The following is a 25,365-nucleotide window of genomic DNA, read 5'->3' as shown; positions in this document are numbered from 1 at the left end:
TTATATGGAGTTTGATCACTTTAAAGAATACTGTTTTAGGAAGCTGAATTCCAAGTATCAAGTAATAATAATTAAATGGTTTGAATAAAGTTAACTGCTGAGGTGAATACTGCTATAACAAATAGAATGTTAATAAAATAGTCTCATTTCTTTAATTGTTATAGAGTATCAACAGATACTAAAACAAATCTTTATGTTAACAATCTAAACCAAATCTCTACTTTCCATAAGAACCCAAGTGAGAAAACTAATAGCAAGAGGTACTCTAGAATGGTCTGTTTAATTTGGCTAATGTCTGCATAACCTATGCATTCTTGAGAGTCACAACAAATACTGCTACATAAGACAGTTATTAAGTATATTACAGGTCTTGCAGAACATAAAGAGCCTATGCCTTCAAACTGACACAAGAAAGAGAAAAATTAACATTAAGCAATTCCAAAGTGGTATGTATGCTAGAGACAAAAGATCAAGTGTTATATGTACTGTTTCCAGACTCTGCAAGACTCTAAGAATACAGAAAGATTTGCAGAAAATATGAGGACAACTGCGACACTGCAGGAACCTTGGAGGGATGAACTTCAAGCCGGGATCAGGAGAGAAGAAGGAAACGAGGCACCAGAGTGAGGCTGGAGCCTCTGCAGGAAGGAATACTGGTTCACGTGACGGCAAGAAACCATTCTATAGGCCTTCAAAGACTAAGAATAACAAACAAACAAAAAGCCTCTCTACACAATTCTTAATGAATCAATTAAAAGTGACTGATTCAATATGTCCTTGGGCCACTGGATGTCTGCCTTTAAGACAGTGTTATCTGAAATTTTGACAGTTCGTACCTGTCAATTTTTCTGTTGTGTGGAAACGTTTATAAATGGATTAAAAACTTTTTATTTTTTTTTATCGAAGGGTAAATGTTTTATAGAATTTTATTTTCTGTCAAACCTCAACATGAATCAGCCATAGGTATACATATATCCCCTCCCGTTTGAACTTCCCTCCCATCTCCCGCCCCATTCCACCCTCTAGGATACAGAGCCCGTTTTTGAGTTTGCTGTAAGCAAATTCCCATTGGCTATGGATTCTACATATGGTAATATAAGTTCCCATGTTACTCTTTCCACACATCTCACCCTCTCCCATGTCCATAAGTCTATTCTCTATGTCTGTTTCTCCATTGCTGCCCTGCAAATAAATTCTTTATTTTCTAGATTCCATACATGTGCATTAGAATACATATTTCTCTTTCTCTTTCTGACTCACTTCACTCTGTAAAGTAGGTTCTAGGTTCATCCACCTCATCAGAACTGACTCAAATGCATTCCTTTTAACGGCTGAGTACTATTCCATTGTGTATATGCAGCACAACTTCTTTATCCATTCATCTGTCGATGGACATCTAGGTTGCTTCCATATTCTTGCTATTGTAAACAGTGCTGCAAAGAACAGTGGGATACATGTGTCTTTTTCACTTTTGGTTTCCTCAGGGTATATGCCTAGGAGTGGGATTGCTGGGTCATATGGTGGCTTTATCCCTAGTTTTTTAAGGAATCTCCATACGTCTTCCATAGTGGCTGTATCAATTTACATTCCCACCAACAGTGCAAGAGCATTCCCTTTTCTCCACACCTTCTCCAGCATTTACTGTAGACTTTTTCATGATGGCCATTCTGACCGATGTGAGGTGATATCTCATTGTGATTTTGATTTGCATTTCTCTAATAATGAGTGATGTTTACCATCTTCTCATGTGTTTGTTAGCCATTGTATGTCTTTTTGGAGAAATGTCTGTTTAGGTCTCTTTTCCACTTTTTGATTGGGTTGTTTGTTTTCCTGGTATTGAGTTGCATGAGCTGCTTGTATATTTTGGAAATTAAACCTTTGTCAGTCGTTTCATTTGCTATTATTTTCTCCCATTCTGAGGGTTGTCTTTTCACCTCGCTTATAGTTTCCTTTTCTGTGCAAAAGCTTTTAAGTTTAATCAGGTCCCACTTGTTTACTTTGGAAAAATCTTGTTTTTTTAAAAAAAAGAAACAGTTTTAAGAGGGGTAGAATTCGTGTTAGTCTATATGATGGCAAACCCAGGATAAATGCAGGACTAGGATGGGCAGTATCACACGCATGGGTCTACACCAGGACGTCACAAAACCTATCCCCCTCACTCACCAAGAAGTCTCCCATAAAAAGTCATAAAAACTCCACTATCTTCATTATCAGGCAAGGTTTTGTATAATTTCATAAATCACATTTAAAGTTACTTAATGTCACAAAACACTATTTATACCCTGATTCCTCATACTACAAAACTGAAATACTGAAAAGTAAATATGCTCAATTTTACATACATTTTAGGAATCTCTTTCATATGAAGAAACCAAATCTTAATAATTACATAACAATCTTTAGTTATAAATTGTACTGATGTTTTCTTTTTGTTTGTTTTGAAAACAGGAAGGTTTTCTGAGGTGTAATGTAACTCCATGATTTTTTCATAGCACTTTTATGTTGGAAGGAGCTAGTCATAAACTCAAATGGAAATATGGTTCTTAACAGCTGTTTCTGCTCTTCTAAAAATATCATCCGTCCTACATGATTTTAAAAGTTTTAGGTTCTTTCTCAGCTAGTAACACAACGGAAAAAGAAGTTGTTCACATTTTTTTAATTATAATTTTTGAAGTTTACGATCAATTGGAAAACATAAAAGGATTTCTTTAAAGAGGGAAAATAGGAGTATTTGTTTATCAATGTGTCTAATGGTGTGCTAAAGGGCTTACAAACTGCTTTATTGAATCCTCCTGAAATGTTGAGGCAAACATCCACACTGAACAGATGAAGAAGGAAGCTCAGAGAGGTTCAGTGAGTCACACGGCAAATACTGAGCACAACAGGGTTCCTTTCAAAGTCAGGTTCCTCTCTCACCATATACACAGGCCTCCTGTTCCTACTGCTTGTTAACTGCGGGAAATCACTTTGTAACTCTTGATTTATTTTTAACGTAAAAAATCCATTTGCCTTTTTTCCACTCAAAATTTTGTATTTCTCAAACCTATACGGTATCACTGTATTTACTGGTTATGTATACTTTATTGGGCACACATTTCACTGGTCCCTTTTATTTAATATTACTTGGCTGTTTTTACCCTCTCTGCTCTTATCAGTAAAGCATCATACTATTTAGGAAATAACTTTGTAATAAGTAAGACTGCAATTTTACAGGAGCCAAAGGCCATTTATATTGATTTTAATTCTAAAACAGACAAGGAAAAATGATTCTTAAGCTTTCTGTGAAGCACAGAAGCCTGAATATGGAATCAGGGAAATCTGGCATAAGGCCCTGTTCTTCCAGTGACTAATCACCTTGGACTTTAGTAAGGCAGCTACTTCAAGCTTTCTGCATCTCGGCGTCAATGTGATCTTATCCATACGCTCCCAGAGAAACAGAACCAGGATGAGTAACACACATAACGGCACTGAAGACTCTTACCAGGATGGGAAAGCCCAATTACCATTATTTTATAATTAAATACTGGAGACGCATCAGTGTAACTTCCAGGTAGGTTTTAAAAATAGTAATCATACTGGTATATAATTCACAACAATCACTATTTATTTTCTTCTAAACTTTAAGATACATAAATAATACCCTATAAATTACCGTCTCTTAGAATATCCCTGGCATACACCAGAGGGTGTATCCATTGGCACATGGATTAATGAGGCATTTACATGAAAGCAGGTACACAAAGAAGACTATTCTGTGTAGGGGGTGAGAGCCTGGACTCTGAAATCTAATTCTTATTCCAATGCTTAGCACCTGTGTGACTGTGGGATCCCAGTGGCCTCAGTTTCACCTCTAAAATTAGGGATAATAATCCTATCTACCTCACAAGATTGCTGTGGCAATAAAATGAGAATGTGCCATAGACAGGCTTTACAATGCCTAGCTCATAGTCAGTCCTCAACAAATTAATATTATGAACAAGAAGACAAATCTTTCACATTCCACAAAGCTCTTAAAAGTTGTATCTTGCATTAATATATACGAAGGTTAAGTGATTAGTCTAAGTGATTTATTGGGGAAAAGCTATATAAAACTTAAACTGAAAGCAATCACTTGTTTTACAAAAATGTCTCCTACTTTACAAAATAACTCATAGTAAGACTTTTTAAAATGATTTAAGATATAAAAACTTGATTAATACATACACTTCCAGAAATGTCTTTTCTTAAACAAAACTGGGCACAATAGCTTCTGCATTTCACATCCTAGAAAGTGCACAAGAGTTTGACTAGTTTACCAGTAGTAACACACTGGTATATATTACCATTGTAATACATACCAGTCCATCTGTTCGCAGCTTCTTTGGCCACTTGATTTGCTTGACCTGAAAAAAAAATATATAATATATATATATTTTTCCCATCATTTTTTTGGGGAAAAAGAAAAGCTCAATAAGTGACAATGTATTTCACAAACCTGCTCAACTTCCCAAAGAAATTTTAGATAGCTGCAGTTACATAAGATGAACACAAAGTCAACTTGACTAGTATCTCTTTCCTAAATGTCCCCTACTATTATTGTACTTGCTCTTTAAAAACAAAATGTTTAACTGAGATGTTTCTCAAATAATTTACAACACCAGAAGAGCATAAAATAAGTTTAATGATAAGCACTTTAGTATATACATATTTGTTGTTGTTTAGTTGCTAAGTCATGTCCAACTCCCTCAAGACCCTATGGATGCAGCCCGCCAGGCTCCTCTGTCCATGGGATTTCCCAGGCAAGAATACTGGAGTGGGTTGCTATTTCCTTTTCCAGGGGATCTTCCGGATTTAGGGATTGAACCCATGTCTCCTGCAGGTGGATTGGGAGGTGGATTGTTTACCACTGAGCCACCAGGGAAGCCCGTATACATATTAGATCACAGTAAACCTGACAATAAAATGTTAATGGTCATACAGTAGTAGCCCTGAAGGAGGAAATATTTACTTTATATTATATATCTTGCTGTTAAATGTATCTGTATCTATTTTATGTTGTTCAAGTTAATCTACACAGCACATAACAATGCCATGACCAAATGGGTATAAACATTAGTCATAATGAGTGCATTTATTTATTGAAATAAGATTTATATACCACAGAACTCACCATATTAAAGCATCCAATTCAGTGATTTTTAGTATATTTACAAGGTTGTACAACCATCACCCCTGCCTATCTTCAGACCTCTCATCACCCAAAAGGAAATCCCATGTCTATTAGGAGTCACTCCACAGTCCTACTCCCTCTAGTCTCTGGAGACCACTCTCTACTTTCTGTCTCTATGGCTTTGCCTGTGCTGGACATTTCATGAAACCATGTGTCTGGCTTCTTTTCACTTGGCACAATGTTTTCAAGGTTGGGCAACTGTGGTATGTATCAGAACTTCATTCCTTTTCATTATCAAATCATTGTATAGATATCCCACCGTTTGTTTAGTGGCTCATCAGTTGATGGACATTTGGGCTGTTATGACTAATATGAGTAACAATTTTTGTGTGAACATGTTTTCAATTCTTTTTGGTATATATACCTGGGAGTGGAATTGCTGGCTCAAATGGTAACTGTATGTACATTTTGGGGAACAGATAACTTGTTTTCCAAAGTGGCTGCATCATTTTCACAACCCCACCAGCAACCTAAGAGTTCCAACTTTTCCACCACCTCACCGACAATTATTTTGCCTTCCTTTTATCACAGCCATCCTAATGAGTATCTCCTTGTGTTGTGATCTGCATTTCCCTAACAGCCAATGATGCCGAGTTTCTTTGCATATGCTCATTGGCCATTTGTATATTTTCCTTGGAAAAATGTATTCAAATCTTTTGTGTGTGTTAGTTGCTCAGTTGTGCCCAACTCTTTGTGACCCCATGGACTATAGCCCGCCAGGCTCTTCTGTCCATAGAATTTTCCAGGTAACAGCACTGGAGTGGGTAGCCATTCCCTTCTCCAGGCGATCTTCCCGACCCAGGGCTCCTGCATTGCGGGCAGATTCTTTACCATCCGAGCCACCAGGGAAGACCATTTGCCAGTGTTTAAATTTTTTATTGTTGAATCATAAGAGTTCTTTTCAGATATAGGATTTGAAACTAGTTTTTCCTACTCTGTGGGTTTTCTTTTCACTTTCGTGACAATGTACTTTGACATAAAAAAGTTGTCAATTTCGATGAAGTCAAATTTATCTACTTTTTATATGACTGCTTGACCTTTTGATGTCATAGCTAAAACAAGGGTACAGACACAGCTATGTTTTTTCCCCTAAGAGTTCAATAATTTTAGCTCTTGCATTTAAGTCTCTGCTCCACTTGAGTTAATGTTTGTATACGGTGTGAAGTGGGAGGCCAGGACAATTCATGTGGTGCCCAAGTGTCATTCGTTGAAAACACTCTTTGTCCTGATTGAATGGTCTTGGTACCCTTGTTCAAAACTTTACTTCTGGACTCTCAAGTCTATTTCATTAACCTATACGTTTATTCATTTACTAGTACCAAATCTCCTTGATTACTCTAGTTTTTTTAAAAATTAATTTTTATTAAATTTTTAACTTTTTGGCTGCACCCCACAGTATGTGGGATCTTAGTTCCCTGATCAGGATCGAACCCACACCTACACTATATTGAAAGGCATAGTCTTAACCACTGGACCGCCAGGCAAGTCCCCAAACTTTTTATTTTGTACTGGAGTATAGCCAGCTAACAATGTTGTGATAATTTCAGGTGGACAGCAAAGGGACTCAGCCATACATATACAGGTATCCATTCTCCCCCTAACTCCCCTCCCATCAAGGCTGCCACATAGCATTGAGCAGAGCTCCCTGGGCTATATAGTAGGTCCTTGTTGGTTATCCATTTTAATAGCAAGTGTATACCTGTCCATCCCAAACTCCCTAATTATCCCTTCCTCTCATCCTTCCCCCTGGCAACCCTAAGTCTGTTCTCTGTGAGTCTACTTTGGAAATAAGTCCATTTGCATCATTTCTTTTTAGACTGCATGTAAGGGACGTTACGCGGTGTCTCTGCTTCTGTCTGCCTTACTCACTCAGAATCAACCTCTAGGTCCACCCATGTTACTGCAAATGGCATTAGTTTTTTGCTGCCCGAGTTGATTACTCGAGTTTTGTAGTAAGTTTTGAAATTGGGAAATTTGAGTCTTCCAACTCTTTTTCTCCAAGATTCTTTTGGCTGTTTTGGGTCTCTTGCATTTTCATATGAATTTTAGAACCAACAACAATTTCTGCAAAAAAGAAATTGGAATTTTGGAAATTTGAGTTAATCTTTAGATTGACTGGAGGAGTATTTCCACCCTAGAAATACAGATCTTTAACTTCATTAAAAGTTTAGTTTTCAGTACACATCTTGTACTTCTTCAATTAATTTTACTCTTAAGCATTTTATTCATTTTGATGCTATTGTAAGTGGAATTTTTTCTCAATTTCATTTTCAGGCTGTCTATTGAGGGTTTATAAAATACAAGTATTTTTTACACATTGATTTTCTATTTTGCCATCAGCTGAACTCACTTGTGAACTCTAATAGTTGTACTCTGTTGTTGTTTTATGGATTGTTTAGGGTGAAGATCATGTCAACTGCAAACAGCTTTGCTTTTTTCTTTTTAATACGGATGCTTTTTATTTCTCTTTCTTGCCTGGTCACCCTGGCTTGCATTTCCAGTACAATAATGAATAGATGTGGTAAGACTGGACATCCTTGGAGAAAGCATAGTCTTTCACCACTCGTTATGTTAGCTGTGCATTTTTTACAGACACCCTTTTATTAGATTGAGGAAGTTCACTTCTATTCCCAGTTTGAGTGTTTTTTATCATGAAAGGGTGTTGGATTTTATCAAATACTTTGTCTATTGACACAATCTTGTGGAGTTCCCCCACCTTCATTCTACCAATATGTTGCATTAGATTGATTTTTGTATGTTGGGTCAACTTTTCATTCCTGACAAATGTTACTTAATCAGGGTGTATAATCTTTTTTTACGTACTGCTGGATTTGATTTACTAGTACTTTGTCAAGAATTTTTACATTTGTAAACGATACTTAACTACAGTTTGTTTGTTTTTTTCATATGATGTCTTTGGTTTGGGTATCAGAGTAACATTGATGTCAAAGAATAAGTTAGGAAGTGTTTTCTCTTTTCTAGGTTTTTTCTTTTTTTTTTTCATTGAAGAGTTCCTTCTTTAAACTGATAGAATTCACCAGTATAGACTTAAGTTTTTCATTGTAAGAACTTATTAATCCCCAGATCAATCTCTTAACATGTTACACATCTATTTGTCGTTGTTCAGTTGCTCAGTCGGATCTCTTTTGTGACCCCATGGACTGTAGCCCACCAGGCTCCTCTGCCCATGGGATTTCTCAGGCAAGGATACTGGAGTGGGTTCCATCTCCTTTTCCAAGGGATCTTCCTGACCCAGGGATTGAACTCACATCTCTTGCATTGGCAGGCAGCCTCTTTATCACTGAGTCACTAGGCAAGCCCATACATCTATGTGCAGAGTTCATTTCTACTTGAGATGGTTTTGGTACTTGTATCCTTTTAGAAACTTGTTCACTTCATACACCTTGTCAAATTTATTGACATACAAACATCACTCATGGTATTCCTTTACGATCCTTTTCATATCTATGAGGTCAATAATGCTCTTTCTCTTTCATTCCCGATTTTAGTAATTGAAACCTTCCTTCTTTCTTGAACAGCCAAAGGTTTGTCAAGTTTGTTGATCTGATAAAAGGACCACCTTTTGGCTTCACTGACTTTCTTGTTTTTTTGATTCTCCATTTCTCTTATTGCTGTTCTAGTCATTTTATTTCCTTCCTTGTATTTGCTTGGGTTTAATTTGCTCTTCTTTTTCTAGAATAAGATAGAAGGCTAGGCTTTTGAGAGCTGTCCCTATTTTTAACACAATCATTACAATATTAATATAAGTTTTCCACTGAACAATGCCTTCATTGCATCCAGTAAGGTTTTTTTATGTTTTCATTTTCACTATCTCCCAGTATTTCCCAATTTCCCTTGTGATTTTCTTTGAGCCATCCCTCTTATGAGTGTGTTGATTTATTTCAACATATTTGTGAATTTCTCAAATTTCCTTCTGTTAATTATCTTTTACATTCCACTATTATCAGAAAGCATACTTTGTATTATCAACCCATTTAAATTTATTGAGATGTAAGCTTAACATATGATCTATCTTTAAGAATATTTCATGTGTACTTGAGAAGAATAAAGCTTCCCTGTTGGCTCAACTGGTGAAGAATCCACCTGCCAAGGCAGGATATGCAAGAGACCCGGGTTCGATCCCTGGGTCTTCCCTGGGAAGATCCCCTGGGGAAGGAAATGGCAGCCACTCCAGTATTCTTGCTTGGGAAATCTCATGGACAGAGGAGCCTGGTGGGCTACAGTCCATGGGGTCCATACAGTCCATCGGGTCGCAGAGAGTGAGACACAACTGAGCGACTAGGCACATGAGAAGCATAAGTCTTCTGGTGTTGCGGAGTGTCCCACAGAGATGCAGTTGGTCTGCAGCTTTAGCCTTCTAATTTCTTGCTTAAGTTCCATCTTTTTGTTCCATTCTTTATTCAAAACGGAGAACTGAAATTTTGAACTATTATTGTTGAATTGTCTATCCCCTCAATAATTTGGGGTTTTAAGTATTTCAGTTCTCTATTGTTTGCTGTATATGTGTTTATAATTGTCATATCATCTTGAAGAGTTGACCCCTTTATTATTATAAACTGTACTTGTCTCCAGCAACAATTTTTGTTTTAAAGTCTATTTTCTCTGGTATTGGTTTAGCCACTCTAGCTTGCTTTTGGTTACTGTTTTCATGTAATATCTTTTTCCAGCTTTTACTTTTACCATATTTGTGTCTTTGAGTCAAATGTGAGTCTTTTGTAGACAGTAGTTTATGTGTTTTCAATCTATCATTTCCACCTTTGAATGAGAGATTTTAATCTACTTACATTTAATGTAATTACTGATAAAGTAGGATTTTGAGTGAACTCCTTGGTGATGGACAGGGAGGCCTGGCGTGCTGCAATTCACAGGTTGGAAAGAGTCGGACACGACTGAGCGACTGAACTGAACTGAAGGATTTTCATTTGCCAATTGCTATTTATTTTCTCTAAGTCATATAAATTTTTCTTCCTCAGTTCCTCCACAATTGCTTCATTTTATGTTAAATGGTAATTTTTAGTATATCATTTTAATTCCTTTATTTCTTTTACCAAATATTTTGGGGTTATTTTCTTAGTGATTGCCCTAGGGATGACTATTAACATTTTAATTAGAATTACTACCAGTGTCAATAGTATACAAAAGTTTCACTCCTATATAGCTCCATTTTCTCCCCACTTTTATGCTGTTACTGTCACAAAATGTATTTTATACATTGCATGTCCTAAAACATCTTCATCATTATTGCTTTATGCAGCTATAATTTAAATTGGATAGGAGAATGTAAGAGATACGAACAAAAATACACAATAGAGGTGGATGAAACTGGAGCCTATTATACAGAGCGAAGTAAGCCAGAAGGAAAAACACCAATACAGTATACTAACGCATATATATGGAATCTAGAAAGATGATAACAATAACCCTGTGTACGAGACAGCAAAAGTGACGCTGATGTATGGAACAGTCTTATGGACTCTGTGGGAGAGGGAGAGGGTGGGAAGATTTGGGAGAATGGCATTGAAACATGTAAAATATCATGTATGAAACGAGATGCCAGTCCAGGTTCAATGCACGATACTGGATGCTTGGGGCTGGTGCACTGGGACGACCTGGAGGGATGGTATGGGGAGGGAGGAGGGAGGGGGGTTCAGGAGGGGGGGCACATGTATACCTGTGATGGATTCATTTTGATGTTTGGCAAAACTAATACAATTATGTAAAGTTTAAAAATAAAATAAAATAAAAAAAAAATACACAATACTGTCCTTTAGATTTACTCATATAAATCTCCTTTTTTCTTCATGTTGATCAAGTTACTGTCTACTATTCTTTCACTCCAACCAAAAGGAATTCTATATTTTTTTTAGTGACAAACTCTTTCAATTATTTACCTGAGAATATCTTAGCCTGGTTTTCATTTTTGAAGAAAAATATTTCCAGATATAGAATTCTTGGTTGACAGCTTTTCATCATTTTGAATATGTCATTTTAATATCTCTGGCATCTATGGCTTCTAAGAATCTGATTGAAGATCCATTAAATATGTTGAGTTACTTTTTTTATTGCTTTCAATTGACAATTTGACCATTATGAGTTTATGTATGGATCTCTTTGAGGCTGTCCTAACTGGAGTTTGTTAAGCCTTTTCTAAGTGTAAATTAAAGTTTTTCATCAGATTTGGGACATTTTCAGCTTTTATTCCCTTGGCAGCTTTCTCTCTGATCTCCTTCTGGGACAGCCATTATGGGAATCTTGGCATTTCTGATACCATACCATAGGTTTGTGAGACTCTGTTAATGTTTTTTCATTCTTTCTAATATCTGTTTCTCAGATTGGATTATATCAACAGAACTATCTTCAAGTTGCTGAAGATAACTTTCTTTTGCCTGCTCAAATCTGCTGTTAATCCTTCCAGTGAATGTTTCAGCTACTTACTATAGTTTTCAGCTCCAGAATTTCTATTTGGTTCCTTCTTTATTCTACCTCTTTATTTATATTCTCTACAGTAAATGCCTTTCATATGAACCTTCCAACATGCAAACATGTGTTCACATGTCCACTCATGTAAGTCAGTTCACGTGCACAGTGCAGAATGTCACGTGCACGCGTCCTCTACAAGTGGCTGTGTTTCTGTGTACTTTACTGTACAGTAGTGTACGGAGTACAGTAGAACAAGATCTTTATTTCAAGTCCAGGATGTCCAAGAGCAAGCACAAAAGCAGTGGTAATGCAGCTGGTGCTGCTAAGAAGCCCCAGGTGATAATGATGGAAACAAAAGTGAAAATAATCGAGAGTGGAGCGAGGCAAAAAAATGGAACAGGGGGTCCACAGAAAGAACAGAGACAGACAAGGACCAGCTGAGGGAATTTTCGATGCAGGAAATGGCAAGGTAGAAGGATACACAGAAGCTGCAGCAGCTCTTCAGACGCAACCCAACGCTGCCACGTCATCGTCTATGATGAGAAAACAAGAGCTGCTACCCAGGCATCACTGGGTCTTTTTTCAAGAAGGTAGATAGAACTGAAGCTAGCAAGGAACCAGAACCTGTGCCATCATCAGGCATGAGCGAAACTGCAGCTTGCCCTCCATCTCCTACTGCTGACAATACTTCAACTCTACCATCTCCCACCTCCTCTCCAGTCGGTAATTCGTCTTGCCTGTTCACTGGATGCCAGTTCCTAATATGTCAGCTGTGTACTACACTATTGTACTTTTCAAGGTACTGTATAGTTAAGATTAAAAATGTTTTATTTTTTGTGTTTTTTTAAATGTATTATTTGTGTGAAAAGTATTATAGCCTATTACAGTATATAGTATAGTACTATATAGCTAATTGTGTTGCTTGGTACCTAGACTAACTGTTGGACTTACGAATGCGCTCTTGGAATGGAACTTATTTGTATGTAGGGGATTACTGTATTTGATGAGATATCATTTACAGATTTTCCTTTAGTTCAGTTCAGTTGCTCAGTCATGTCCGACTCTTTGTGACCCCATGGACTGCAGCACGTCAGGCTTCCCTGTCCATTATCAACTCCCAGAGCTTGCTCAAACTTGTGCCCATTGAGTCGGTGATACCATCCAATCATCTCATCCTCTGTTGTCCCCTTCTCCTCCCATCCTCAATCTTTCCCAGGATCAGGGTCTTTTCAAATGAGTCAGTTCTTCACATCAGGTAGCCAAAGTACGAGAGTTTCAACTTCAGCATCAGTCCTTCCAATGAATATTCAGGACTGATTTCCTTTAGGATGGACTGGTTGGATCTCCTTGCAGTCCAAGGGACTCTCAAGAGTCTTCTCCAACACCACACTTCAAAAGCATCAATTCTTTTGCACTCATTGTTCTTTATAGTCCAACTCTCATATCCATACGTGACTACTGGAAAAACCATAGCTTTGACTAGACAGGACTTTGTTGGCCAAGTATTGTCTCTGCTTTTTAATATGCTGTCTAGGTTGATCAGAGCTTTTCTTCCAAGGAGCAACCGTCTTTTAGTTTCATGACTGCAGTCACCATCTGCAGTGATTTTGGAGCCCCCCCAAATAAAATGTCACTGTTTCCATTGTTTCCCCATCTATTTGCCATGAAGTGAGGGGACCAGATGCCATGATCTCAGTTTTCTGAATGTTGAGTTATAAGCCACCTTTTTCACTCTTCTCTTTTCCACTTTCATCAAGAGGTTCTTTAGTTCTTCTTCACTTTCTGTCATAAGGGTTATTGATATTTCTCCTAGCAATCTTGATTGCAGCTTATGTGGCATTTCTCATGATGTACTCTGCTTTAGACAGATCATTTTTTATTTTAAAAAAATGTACTTATTTTTGGTTGCACTGGGTCTTCATTGCTGTGTGAGGGCTTTCTCTAGCTGCAGCGCACAGGGGCTCCTCTTTGCTGCAGTGGTGGTGCACTTCAAAGTGCGCTTCACTGTGGTGGTCTCTCTCACTGCAGAGCACAGGCTCTAGGCACATGGGCTTCAGCAGTGCCTAGTGGGCTTGCAGGCTTAGTTGCTCCACAACATGTGGACTCTTCCTGGACTGGGGATTGAACTGGTGTCCCCGGCATTGGCAGGTGGATTTGTATCTACTGTACCACCAGGGAAGTCCAACATATTTTTCTTTAGCTCTTTTAACATATTTAAACAGCTGATTTAAAGTTCAAAATCATGCATGAGGTATATTTTCTTATTTTTTGCATATCTTGCAATTTTTTCAGTGGAAACTGGACATTTACAATAATATAATGCTTCAACTTTGGAAATCTGATTCTTCCCATGTTCCCAGGGTTGTTGTTGTGGCTACTAGTTATTGTTTAGCTAGTGATTTCTCTGAACTAATTCTGTTAAGTCTGTATTTTTTGTTATGTGTGGCTACTGAAGTCTCCAGTCAGTTTGCTTACTGGTCAGCCAGTGACTGAATAGGGACTTCCTTAAACACCTGGACTAAATCTTCACATCTCTGCTGAGAGGCTGCATGTGTGTGTTTGAGCATGTTCCAACAATATTCAGTTAGGTGATTTACAACTCTGCTCTAGCCTCCACCTCTACACAGAGCGTCAAGGTCAGCAGGCAGTAGGAGGCTAGGACCGCTTCAGGTCTTCTATGAGAATGAGCATAGCCCAACGTGTGTATGGGCATTTAGATTTCTAGGAATATGTTGATTTCAAGGTATCTAAGAACATCTCTTTTGGCTTCTCCTTTAAAATTTTTTGGTTAGCCCACTGTTTTTGTTAACTTATTCATCACCCAAGAGAGCTGTGACGTTAAAATTCTTGCCTGTAACAGTTTTAGACAAACACTTCCGAGGGATGCTCCCCTGTTAGTGATGGGCATATTCCGAGTCAGGTCAAAAAAAGGCAATACTTTCTATTGGTAGCTTGTAGGGGAGCATCAAAGATGGCAAATAATGACAACAGTTCTTTGGCATGAGGGTCTTAAAGAGCTCCAGGTCCATTCTACTCCCTCTGATACTGACAATGCAGGGCTGATATTTCTCAAGGTTACCGTTGAGCTGGAGAGCAGGAGATGAGAGTAGGGCAAGGTGAAACCACAAAGTTTGCTCTTCTTACAGAGATTTGGCCATTTTTCTCGACTAGGTAAGTCTTTGGTTAGTTTCTAGAGTTCTGGAAAAGCTGTAATAATTTTTCCAGTTTTCATGGAAGGGTACATTTTCAAAGGTCCTTACTCCACCATTTTCACTGTCATCTGGGCATTTGTTTCTAAGAAAAACCTCTTAAGTACTTATAAGATTTACTTTCCAAACCTTTTACTGTGAGAATTAATTTTTACTACAATTGATTTTATCTCTTCTCACTTTAATTCAATTAGCATGATGAAATATAAATATTTCCTACAGGGATTATTGAGAAATAAAAGATAATACATAGCTATATCTACATGGACATATGGGTTATAGCTATTACCCGCAGAAAAACTGTTTCAAAATAAGCCATTATAAACTTAGAGACAAGCCTGATTGTTATAATTTGGGTGCTATAGCCATGCTATTAAGAACAAAATCCTATTAAAATCAATTTGTGAAACTCATAATCCTTTAATCTGTTCTGCAATAATATGATAGTCAAATCCTGGGAAGTACCTCATTACCAAAAAGCACATTTTAAAAACAATAATCTCATTGAGGAAAGAGGATTTCTGGTCAGTCAAGTTAAAGCCTAAAAATTCTCTAGATTTAGTGATAAGAAAATTACTGCCATTTACTACCTACATATTTAAATTTCTTGAATCGGTGGGTTTACAGTTTTAATCAAATTTGAAAAAAATTTAGCTTTTATTTCCTCAGATACTTTTCTGAACTGAAACATCCCTACCATGCCCCCATCCCCAATATACACTCCTTCTGGGACTCCAATTACACATATATTAGGGTCACTGAAGTTGTCTTATGTTTCACAGATGCTATTTTCATTAAAAATTTTTCTTTTCCTCTGAGTTTCATTTTGGATCATATTCATTGCCATAGTCTTTAAATACACTAATCCTGCAAGTTTAATCTGCTATTAATCCAATCCAGTGCATTCTTCTTTTCAGACACTGTAGTGTTCATTTCCAGAAGTTTGACTTGGATCTTTTTTATGTCTTCAATGCTTCTACTTACCTTTTGAACATATAGAATACATTTAGAATCCGCCTGCAATGCAGGAGACTTGGGTTCAATCCCTGGGTTGGGAAGATCCCCTGGAGAAGAGAAAGGCTATCCACTTCAGTATTCTGGCCTGGAGAATTCCATGGACTGTATAGTCCATGAGGTTGCAAAGAGTCAGACACGACTGAGCAACTTTCATTTACATTTATGGTCTTCTAATTCCATTATCTGTGTCAATTCTGGATCAGTTTTGATTGAAGGAGTATTCTCACTAATGAACATATTTTTCCTACTTCTTTGTACATGCCTGGTAATCTTTCATTGTATGCCAGACATTATGAATTTTACACGGCTGGGTGCTGGGTATTTTTGTGTATTACTGAGCTTTGTCTGGAATGCATTTAAGTTATTTTGCAATAATTTGATGCTTTCAAGACTTGCTCTTACGGTTTGTGAGTTGGGTTGAGAGTAGAGCTCAGTCCATCTTGGATACTCTACTCAGTGCCTCGTGAATTACAAATGCTTCTAATCCGGCTGATGAGAACAGACACTATTCCTGGTCCTCTCGGACTGCCTGGCACTGGTTTCCTCCTGGCCCTCTGCGATCGTTCTTTCCTCAGCTTTGGGTAGTCTCCTCATAAGCGTGCACAGAATAGCTGAGAGGAGCTCTCTCTAGACACCAGGGCTCTCTGTCTGTGTCACTCTCTGCTCTCCAGTATGCTGTCCTGTGAACTCTATCCACGCTGGTCTCCCTGACTCAGTTTCATCCTGACTCAGGAAGTCTGCAGGGCTCTTCCAAAGTTCTCCTTCCTTGTGCTGCAGCCAGGAAACTCCCTCAAAAAAAAAACTAGTTGGGATAATTGTAAGGCTTACTTTGTCTGTTTCCTTTTTCTAGGAATCACTTTTCTTTGCCATCTAATTTCAAGTATCTTGGAAACCATTATTTCGCATTTTTTTGTTTTTATGTGTGCGTGAATTCAGTACATTACTACTTTATCTTGGCTGAAAGCCAAAGTGCCACATTTGAATAAACTTTTGTGAGCTGTTCTGAATTTTAAAAGCAGAGGACTAGACATTTCTCTATAAAAGTATGAACTAAAGTTAGTCTAAAAATTCTTTCTATAGGTATATAGGTCCTGATAGCTTTTTTTTTTTTCATTCTGATTGTAGTTCTATAGTTTCCTATAGTATAGGAAAAAATACTCTACCTCACATCTACAATATATTTTTGAAATAATGTAATTATCCTAGATATCTACTGTCTATTTAATATGCAGTTTTCTATAATTATATATTTTATAAAAATAGATGATTTTTTTAATGGAATGAAAAAGTAATAGCACAAAGCCAGGAAAGACTCTTATCCTCTCATTCTATTACGGTAAAAAAATGTACAATGTGAAAATGTCAAAAGTTCATATATGTGTAATAGATTCGTGATTATAAATTCTATAGGACCCAAATACAGATTCACCTTATATGGTTGCAACTATGCTGGACTCAACTCAACTCTCCAGAAAATCCATCACCTTTAATATACCTGAAACTTCTCCCTTCAAGTTTTATCACCTTTCTAAGAAGCGATGCACTTGCCAAAATTGCTCTTTGGTTCAGAGGTACAAGGAATGTCAAATCTGAAGTTACATGCTCGAAATAAGTTTTCCCACTTTATGAATTAGTCTGGCACAAAATCCTTACTGATTTTCTGCACTATAAGATCTACTGGCTTAGGATCACCATCAGTGAGGGTCAGAGTGATTCTGAAAGCCTAAGTAAGAGTTTTTAGTCATTCCTGAGTGGACAGATACAATCTAACTGTGGAAAGGTCTGTAAAAATGGGAGGTTCCAAGTGCAGGTGGTATTAGTCACAGTCATCTGCCCAGGGAAAGAGCTGTGGCAAGACAATGGGGACCACAAAGTGAAAAGCAGAGCCGTGGCTGGGTGTGGCTACGAGCTGTGGGTCCCTAGACAGAAAAGAGAATGAGGCAGGTAAGCAAAGAGTTGACACTTCAAGAAAAAAGTCCAAGAATTAGACAAAACTAAAATCAGGAAGGTAGATCCAAGTGAAAGTAATAGGCGAAAGATCATATTTGGTTCCTGAAACAGAATTTTCATGATCAACTGCCAGAGGGAATAGCCAGGCTGATCCTGAAAATAAGCCACCAGAAGTATTACAAATCTGGGTAAGAAAACTGTTCTTAAAAGTGCTCTTTGACGAGACACTGCTCTGGGTAGGATACACAATACTTGCTGTCCTCTTTAACAAGCAGTCTGTGTTTCCTCTTACAGGTGGCTTACGGCGAGGTCTCACTTCCTAGTAGTGAACGCCTAGCCTGTCTCCTGCTGCTCTGATGTGCCTGTGTACACTGAGGCTCACTTGACATTAGTTAAAACTTTAATAAAACAGATTAGAGTGGTTAATTCTGAAGCAGATTTGGTTAGTATCAATAGTTTCTTCTGTAGGAAGATGATACACGAAACGAAACCACGGCAGCATGAAAGAGTCAATGGTATCTCCTCAAATAATTAACAGAAAATGACTGGCAGAGGGTTCTTCTTTCAAAGTCTCCACTTTGATTTGAAAATCACCCTGGGTAATCAGCTGAATCAGGGCTAATATATATTATCTAGGCTGTGTACTACATATATTTGAATGGCACCTCTTGGAGTTGTGCAAAGTGGAATCAATCTCTAAAATTAATTTAAACTTTAGATTACATTAACTGAACTGCTTAACATTTGTTTAGTTATAAATAACACCATCAAACTTAACTGTAATCGAACTGTCCTCAGGTTAATTTAAAAACACTAAATATTTTCAATTTTCTCTCAAAACCTTCAATCACATACTATAATATCCATTTTTCTAAATGTTTCATTTGATAATTTCCTAAATGAAAAGACAATCTAAGACAGAAAAATATGAAAAAAGTTATGCATATTTTTCTAAACAATTAAGTATAATATCTTTCATTTCCTCAAATATTCAAAATTCTATCTTTACATAAATGTACAAAAAAATATTGAAAATGAAGCTTTGGGGACTCTGGTTTAAAAGTAAGGAAAAACATCACTGGAATATTCAAACGGAAAATCAACACATGGATTAATTTTCTGCAACTTGTAAACTCAAATCTTTTGGTATTCTTTTCCTATAACAGTGTATTTCTTTCTGGATACAAGGTACTTGAGGTCAACTTAGCTCCTTCTCTGACTCTTCAGTTTCCTAAGCTTACATTTTCTATCTTTATCCTACCCCACCAGCTCTCCTTATTCTTGAAATGCTCAGTTTTGACTGTTCAGTGCTTTAACATTAAGACTCCTTAATGGAAATATTAATGCAATAGTAATAGCATTAAGGGCTTTATTTTCTCATATACATGGAGGATGGTTACAAGGCAACTAGAAGTATAAAGTATCTTTCATTAGCAAAGTTAAGAACTCTCAGGGAGTAACACAAACTTACGTATTTCTTCCACAACTTGTGGGTCACATTCTCTGTATTTTTCTACTTCAGCCTTTAGCTGTTCCCTTTGGTCTCGAAGTGAAGAAAGCTCTTTTGCTAGCATAGTTCGCTCTTCCTGTATTCAAAATAACGTTATGTCCAATAAGACAAACAAAATGCCATGTTATAAGATTATACATTTTACAAACATTTTTATCTTATTTCTCATAACTGATAAGAATTGGGCTTTTGACAACATTAATATCAGTATATACACACACATACATATATTCACAGTATAAGAACAAACTCAATTCTCATTTTTCTCTGCAATCTCCAATTATCTTATGTATATGTTAACTGAATGGAAACTCAAAGATGATTGTTATTACATAATAGTTGTCATTTGTCATTACATGACAAATGGTAATTTTTTGGAGAGTTTCACAAGATTGTGTATATACACACACACACACACACACACACACACACACTATATATATGTACGTAAATTTTACGGCAACATCAGACAGTATAAAGTTTTCCTTAAAAAAAAAGTGTTCTAGATAATTTTCTAGTCTTCAAGAATGATTAACTTTAAAAAATATTTAAAGATATAAGAATAGAACTGTGACCTCCCATCACTTTCCTTTAAAGGTAAAACTTTGAAACAAAAAATGATCCAATAAACAGCATTTGAAATTTCTAGCCACAGTTTTCATTAACAGGTAGAAGTCACAGTGCTGTTGGTATTCAGTTTATGTGTGTGAAAAATAAGCCCAAACCAAAAGCAAACACTGGAAAAGGTTATGGTATAGAATTATAGGATAAGTGTTACTCGCTCAGTCGTGCCCGACTCTTTGCGACCCCATGTACTATAGCCGACCAAGCTCTTCCGTCCACGAGATTTTCAGGGCAAGGATACTGGAGTGGGTTGCCATTTCCTTCTCCAATTATAAGATAAGTTTGAGGCAAAACCAAATAGAGTTCAAGGTCTCTAATGGGACTCGTTTAAGGTTCCTTGCTAGCTTGTACTTCTGTACTTGTATTTTTCTACTTTTGCCTTCAGTTGCTCTCTTTGGCTCCTTTTCCTAGCATCGATGCAAGAGAATGCATGTACAGAGCTCTGATGTAGCAGAGTTCAACAGAACTCTGCAATAATAGAAATGTTCTAGATCTGTGTTCTCCAGTGCAGGAAACATTAACCACATGGGGCTACTAAGTACATGAAATGTGACTCTTATTACTGAGAAACCAAATTCAATTGTATTTAATTTTAACTGTTTAGCTGTTCAAAAGTAAACAGCTATATATGATTAAGGTAGGCCATATTAGCACAGTTCAGGAGTGATTTAAAATAACCACAAGATATGCTGATCATTATTTGCTATCAATGCCCAAATCATACATAATCCTCAATGAAAAATGAGAGGAGAAAAAGCTAAGGAAGCCAGGTGAAGAGAGTGCTGAGTGTCTGTGTGAATACAGGGACAGCTCTCCGGATATCCTGAACTGGGAGCCGTCCCAGACTGGTTATTAGCAACAAGACCTTTGCCACATTACTTAACCTTTTTGTGCTTTCAGTTCCTCAAATGTAAAAATGAAGACGGTAATAGAGGCCACCTCCTTGAACTACTGGCAAAATTCAATACAGAAAATGCGTTTGGAACAGCACCTGCCTGGCTCACAGTAAGCAGAATATATATGACAGCTATGTCTTCTTCACTGTCATTGTCAGCAGTATCATCATCACCAGGAATACTATCTAATAGGTAGAAAAAGCTTCCAGCTATTTCTGAAAACTCCTGACTAGCGAACTCAGGATGAACGTAAGAGTCCATCTTTCTCGGGAGCCACTCTGAACTCTCATTACTATAATCTGATAGCTGTAGGCACCAACCAGGTTTGCCAGTGGTTTCCCCTAGTTTCAGTGGTTAAAGTGGACTGGGCAATCTCAGCAGCCTGACTATTATGGGCATGAGTATGTCACCGTTAGTTGAAGGTGCTTCTATAGGTTATTGCCAAATCAAAGGAAAAAAACCATGACTGAATTTTAAAAAGTGGCACTTGTTGCCAAATGAAGAAATAAAACTTTCAGGTTGTGCCCAGAACTCACCTTCCCTTAAATATTCTTTAGCAATTACCATTCTCCAATTCCTATCCGTGGCTGTGCTGACTACTCACATGAAAGAATATATATAAAATAACTTTGAAAAGCATAAAGCCATGTAAATCTGTGATGTATTCTTCTGTACAATGTGACCAGTTTTTGAGTGTCTTTCACAACAAGTGGTACAGAGGCTGCTATGAAGGGCTGAGAGGTTCATGTTGATCTTCAACATTTTTTCAAGTCATAAGTTCAAACTTGAGATAATGATAAAACTAAAAAGTAAAGTGATTTTAAAAAACCCCTAATATAATACTTTATTTTTTTAAATTTAAATTTATTTATTTTAATTAGAGGCTAATTACTTTACAGTATTGTATTGGTTTTGCCATACATCAACATGAAAAAAAACCCTAATATAATACTTTAGAGAATACTGTACTTTAAAAAATAAAACAGGTCAATATTCATTTAAATAATTTAAAAATATTACAAGACCAAAAGGACCCTATATTGACAGTTTTCAATTGGTTCTGTGCCAAGACTTAAAAATCCCAACTCTTAAAAATTTACATAAACATTTATACAGGGCTTACTTTGTGCCAGGCTCTCTTCTAAGTGCTTTGCAAATATTAGCTAGCTTAATCAAACAATAACTCAATGAAGTAGATTTTATTATTCCTCATTTTACAACTGAGAAAACGGAGCAGAGAGAGTTTAGGAGACGAAAACCCAGGCAGTCTGGCTCCGGGGTTTGTGTTTCTTTGCTACACTGCCGTATATAATACAATAATAATAAATCTAGGTTCACAGTCAGTGGGTCAGGTCAAATGTTCACAGCCTTTGCTGGGACTTGCTTCTTTGCTAGTAGGAACAGCATCCTCCTCACAGGAAGCACTACTGCTTTCATTACGCTTAGAACCGACATTATTAAAGAACATACAGATGACACTTACCGTTTCATGTCTGCCAACTTTAGCTTTCTCGATGCTTTTCTGTAGGTTTGCATACTTTTGGTTTCCCTCAGATAACTATAAAATTGAAACAAAGAAAATGGCTTGCTAAGATAAACTGGCTTAACATAAAGTTTATGAATCAAAAAGACAAAATAAGATTTGCCTTCAGCCCAAGTCAGCATAACAAAAAATGTCAAAGACTACTTGGGAACTGACTTCTCTAACTTGAAGAAAAGCAAGTACTATGAATCACTAGGGCAGACTGAAAAAGTTTAAAATATTTCTTCTTATCCTATACAAAAAAAATGAATATGTTATCAATCTTTTCAGTCTTCTTTCATCAGATTCCCTGCCTCCATCACAAACAACCTGAGGTATATTATTTAAAATTTTAATTTGAAAGTTCAAAAAAATCTTGTTTTATATAAATTCTCTCTTCAAATTTCATTTCACTTCAGACTAAAGTCTTTTTGAAACACTCTGTTTCTTATAGACTGGTAGTACTGTGACCTGTTTCACTAATAGAGAGTCAAAAATGAAACTATTCTTAATTATTCTTCTTAAATAAGGTACTTTATGAGGAATTATACACTAAGTTCTTAGACAAGAAAAATCTATCAGACAAACGTACTGCCAATTTGGGCTTCCCCAGTAGCTCAGTTGGTGAAGAGTCACCTGCAATGCAGGAGACCCTGGTTTGATCCCTGGGTCAGGAAGATCCCCTGGAGAAGGGATAGACTACACACTCCAGTATTCATGGGCTTCCTTGGTGGCTCAGATGGTAAAGAATCCATCTGCAATGCGGGAGACGTGGGTTCAATCCCTGGGTTGGGACGATTCCCAGGACAAAGGTATGGCAACCCACTCCAGTACTCTTGCATAGAGAATTCCCATTGACAGAGGAGCCTGGCAGGCTATGGTCCATGGAGTCACAAAGAGCTGAACATGACTAAGAACAGCACAGCATTGCCAATATTACATGTTTTAGATATCTTAAAAGTAACCAGTTTAAACATACAAGCTTAGAAAGTAGTAAGTTATATTGAAAATGGATTAAATAACACAAGCATAAAGAGACCTTAGACTCTTAGAATATTCATTAGCATGTGGTTGAGCCCACACCGAAAGGGATTGGTTAATTTCAGAACATTGCTTCCCGTCTCAATTTTATTAATCTCACCTGGGCCCCAAACTAAATAAATAATCACGGGAAATTCTCTACCACATCTTTTGCTGTAAACTAGTTAGAAATCTTAGACTCATTGATTGGGTGAAAGTGAAAGTTGCTCAGTTGTGTCGGACTCTTTGCGACCCCCTGGACTCTACAGTCCATGGAATTCTCCAGGCCAGAATACTGGAGTGGGTAGCCTTTCCCTTCTCCAGGGGATCTTCCCAACCCAGGGATCGAACTCTGGTCTCCCACACTGCAGGCCGATTCTTTACCAGCTGAGCCACAAGGGAAGCCCCTTGGGTAAGGGCTTTCTTAACATATATTCTACTCTTCATTCACTCTTAAGTTATAAACATTTGGAAAATAATTAACAAATGGATGAGTAATTTCTTTTGGCTGATTGTAAAAAAAACTGATCTTTCACAATATGACTTCGTTATATGTGGAGAGGGTGAATTATACTTAGATACCCTTTTTTGCTTAAAAATCACAAACAGTATCTTCAAAAAGTTGGTAGCTTTACCCTGACTTTAAGAAATCTTCCACTTCTCAATATGTACAAAGGGAATATTGTTAGTATTCATTTGGCTGTCTAGTCCCTGATTCTAATCCATAGCACGAGCAAGATCCATCTGTGATGACAAGAGGACATCACCACCAAACCAGTTACACCTCTTCTAGAGAGAGTAATTATCTTCCTAAGTTGAAATACAAAAATCTGCTGTAGAGTTAAGAGCCAAAATAAGCTTTAAAGCCCTAAATTTAGCAAGACCTTGTTCTTTAAAACAAGAGTTCTCATTTATAAAATAACACCATGTTTAAAATGTTAATATTCCACCCTGAAGGACCCACCTGAAATAATTTAGTAAATGCATGTAATATATACATTTAGGAGTATTTTCCAATGAAAAAATACATGTAGGTATTAGCACAACATTTTTATATTACAAATGTTTAAAAACTAACCAGATAGGTAGATGTTACTCCCTAAATGAAGAACTATGTAAAAATAAGCCAATAATTAATGGACATATTAATATATGTTCACTAATTATATTCATTATAATTAATGAATTATATATGTTCATTAATTATATTAATTAAATGTCTCCCAGATATTGTATGTCTGCTTGCAATTATTTACAATTTAAAAGCTTTTGAAAGACAGCTAATTCAGGAATTTCTTAACTCTGAAAATAATCTTACGTATTTTAGATGTGATTTCATGATTTGTCATTTTAACTATCTCTGTTAAATGATGGTATCAAATGAGAAGCTTCTGCTAATTATTCTAAGCACTGAAACAGTTTGGTTCAACTTAGTAGGGAAGGAATCTTGGCTCTATGTTTATTTCCTAAAATCTCAATTGCTCAAAACAATGAAAGCAACTTCTGTGCGGCAGCCCATGCTATCCGTTTCTCATCTACACACCTCTTAGAAGCAATATTGCCATAGTTCCTAACACATACCTTGGAATTAAACCAAATCTAGGCCTTCAGTGATTAAGAGCCGAGATTTCAGCCACTGTAGATATTATCTAAACCAGTAGTCCTAAACTTGAGTGCACATCAGGGTCACCCGAAGGACGTGTTAAAGCCCAGGCTGCTGGGCGCCCCCTCTCGCTTTGAACAGAAGAGGTCTAGGGCAGAGCCTAACAATGTGCATTTCTAACATGCTCCCAGGCGATGGGATGCTGACGCTTCTGATTAGGGGCATCACACTTTTGAGAACTACTAACTACTACAGAAATCTGTTTTTTTTTGCAGTAACAAACCCAACTAAAATACACAAGATATTAATATATGGGAGAATATTACCTAGTTCATCAGCAACAATGATTTAATGCTAAGCACTG

General features: G+C 37.0%; 1 protein-coding gene across 3 annotated transcripts in view; it reads right to left on the bottom strand.

The window, feature by feature from the left end:
- MND1 (meiotic nuclear divisions 1) overlaps positions 1-25,365 on the bottom strand; it is a 114,691-nt gene that overhangs the window by 32,315 nt on the left and 57,011 nt on the right. For 2 of the 3 annotated variants that reach the window (XM_027513484.1, XM_027513481.1), the window contains exons 5-7: positions 22,340-22,414; positions 19,298-19,412; positions 4,338-4,382 (exon numbers count right to left, since the gene is read on the bottom strand). In XM_027513484.1, the coding sequence (XP_027369285.1) occupies positions 4,338-4,382; positions 19,298-19,412; positions 22,340-22,414 (235 nt within the window). The remainder of the gene's footprint in view (positions 1-4,337; positions 4,383-19,297; positions 19,413-22,339; positions 22,415-25,365) is intronic. The other variant, XM_027513482.1, reaches the window with a different exon arrangement.

The sequence above is a fragment of the Bos indicus x Bos taurus genome, chromosome 17 (assembly GCF_003369695.1).
Source record: "Bos indicus x Bos taurus breed Angus x Brahman F1 hybrid chromosome 17, Bos_hybrid_MaternalHap_v2.0, whole genome shotgun sequence".
Classification (NCBI taxonomy): domain Eukaryota; kingdom Metazoa; phylum Chordata; class Mammalia; order Artiodactyla; family Bovidae; genus Bos; species Bos indicus x Bos taurus.
The sequence above is the reverse complement of the archived record's forward strand: the minus strand, read 5'-3'. Positions and strand labels throughout refer to the sequence as shown.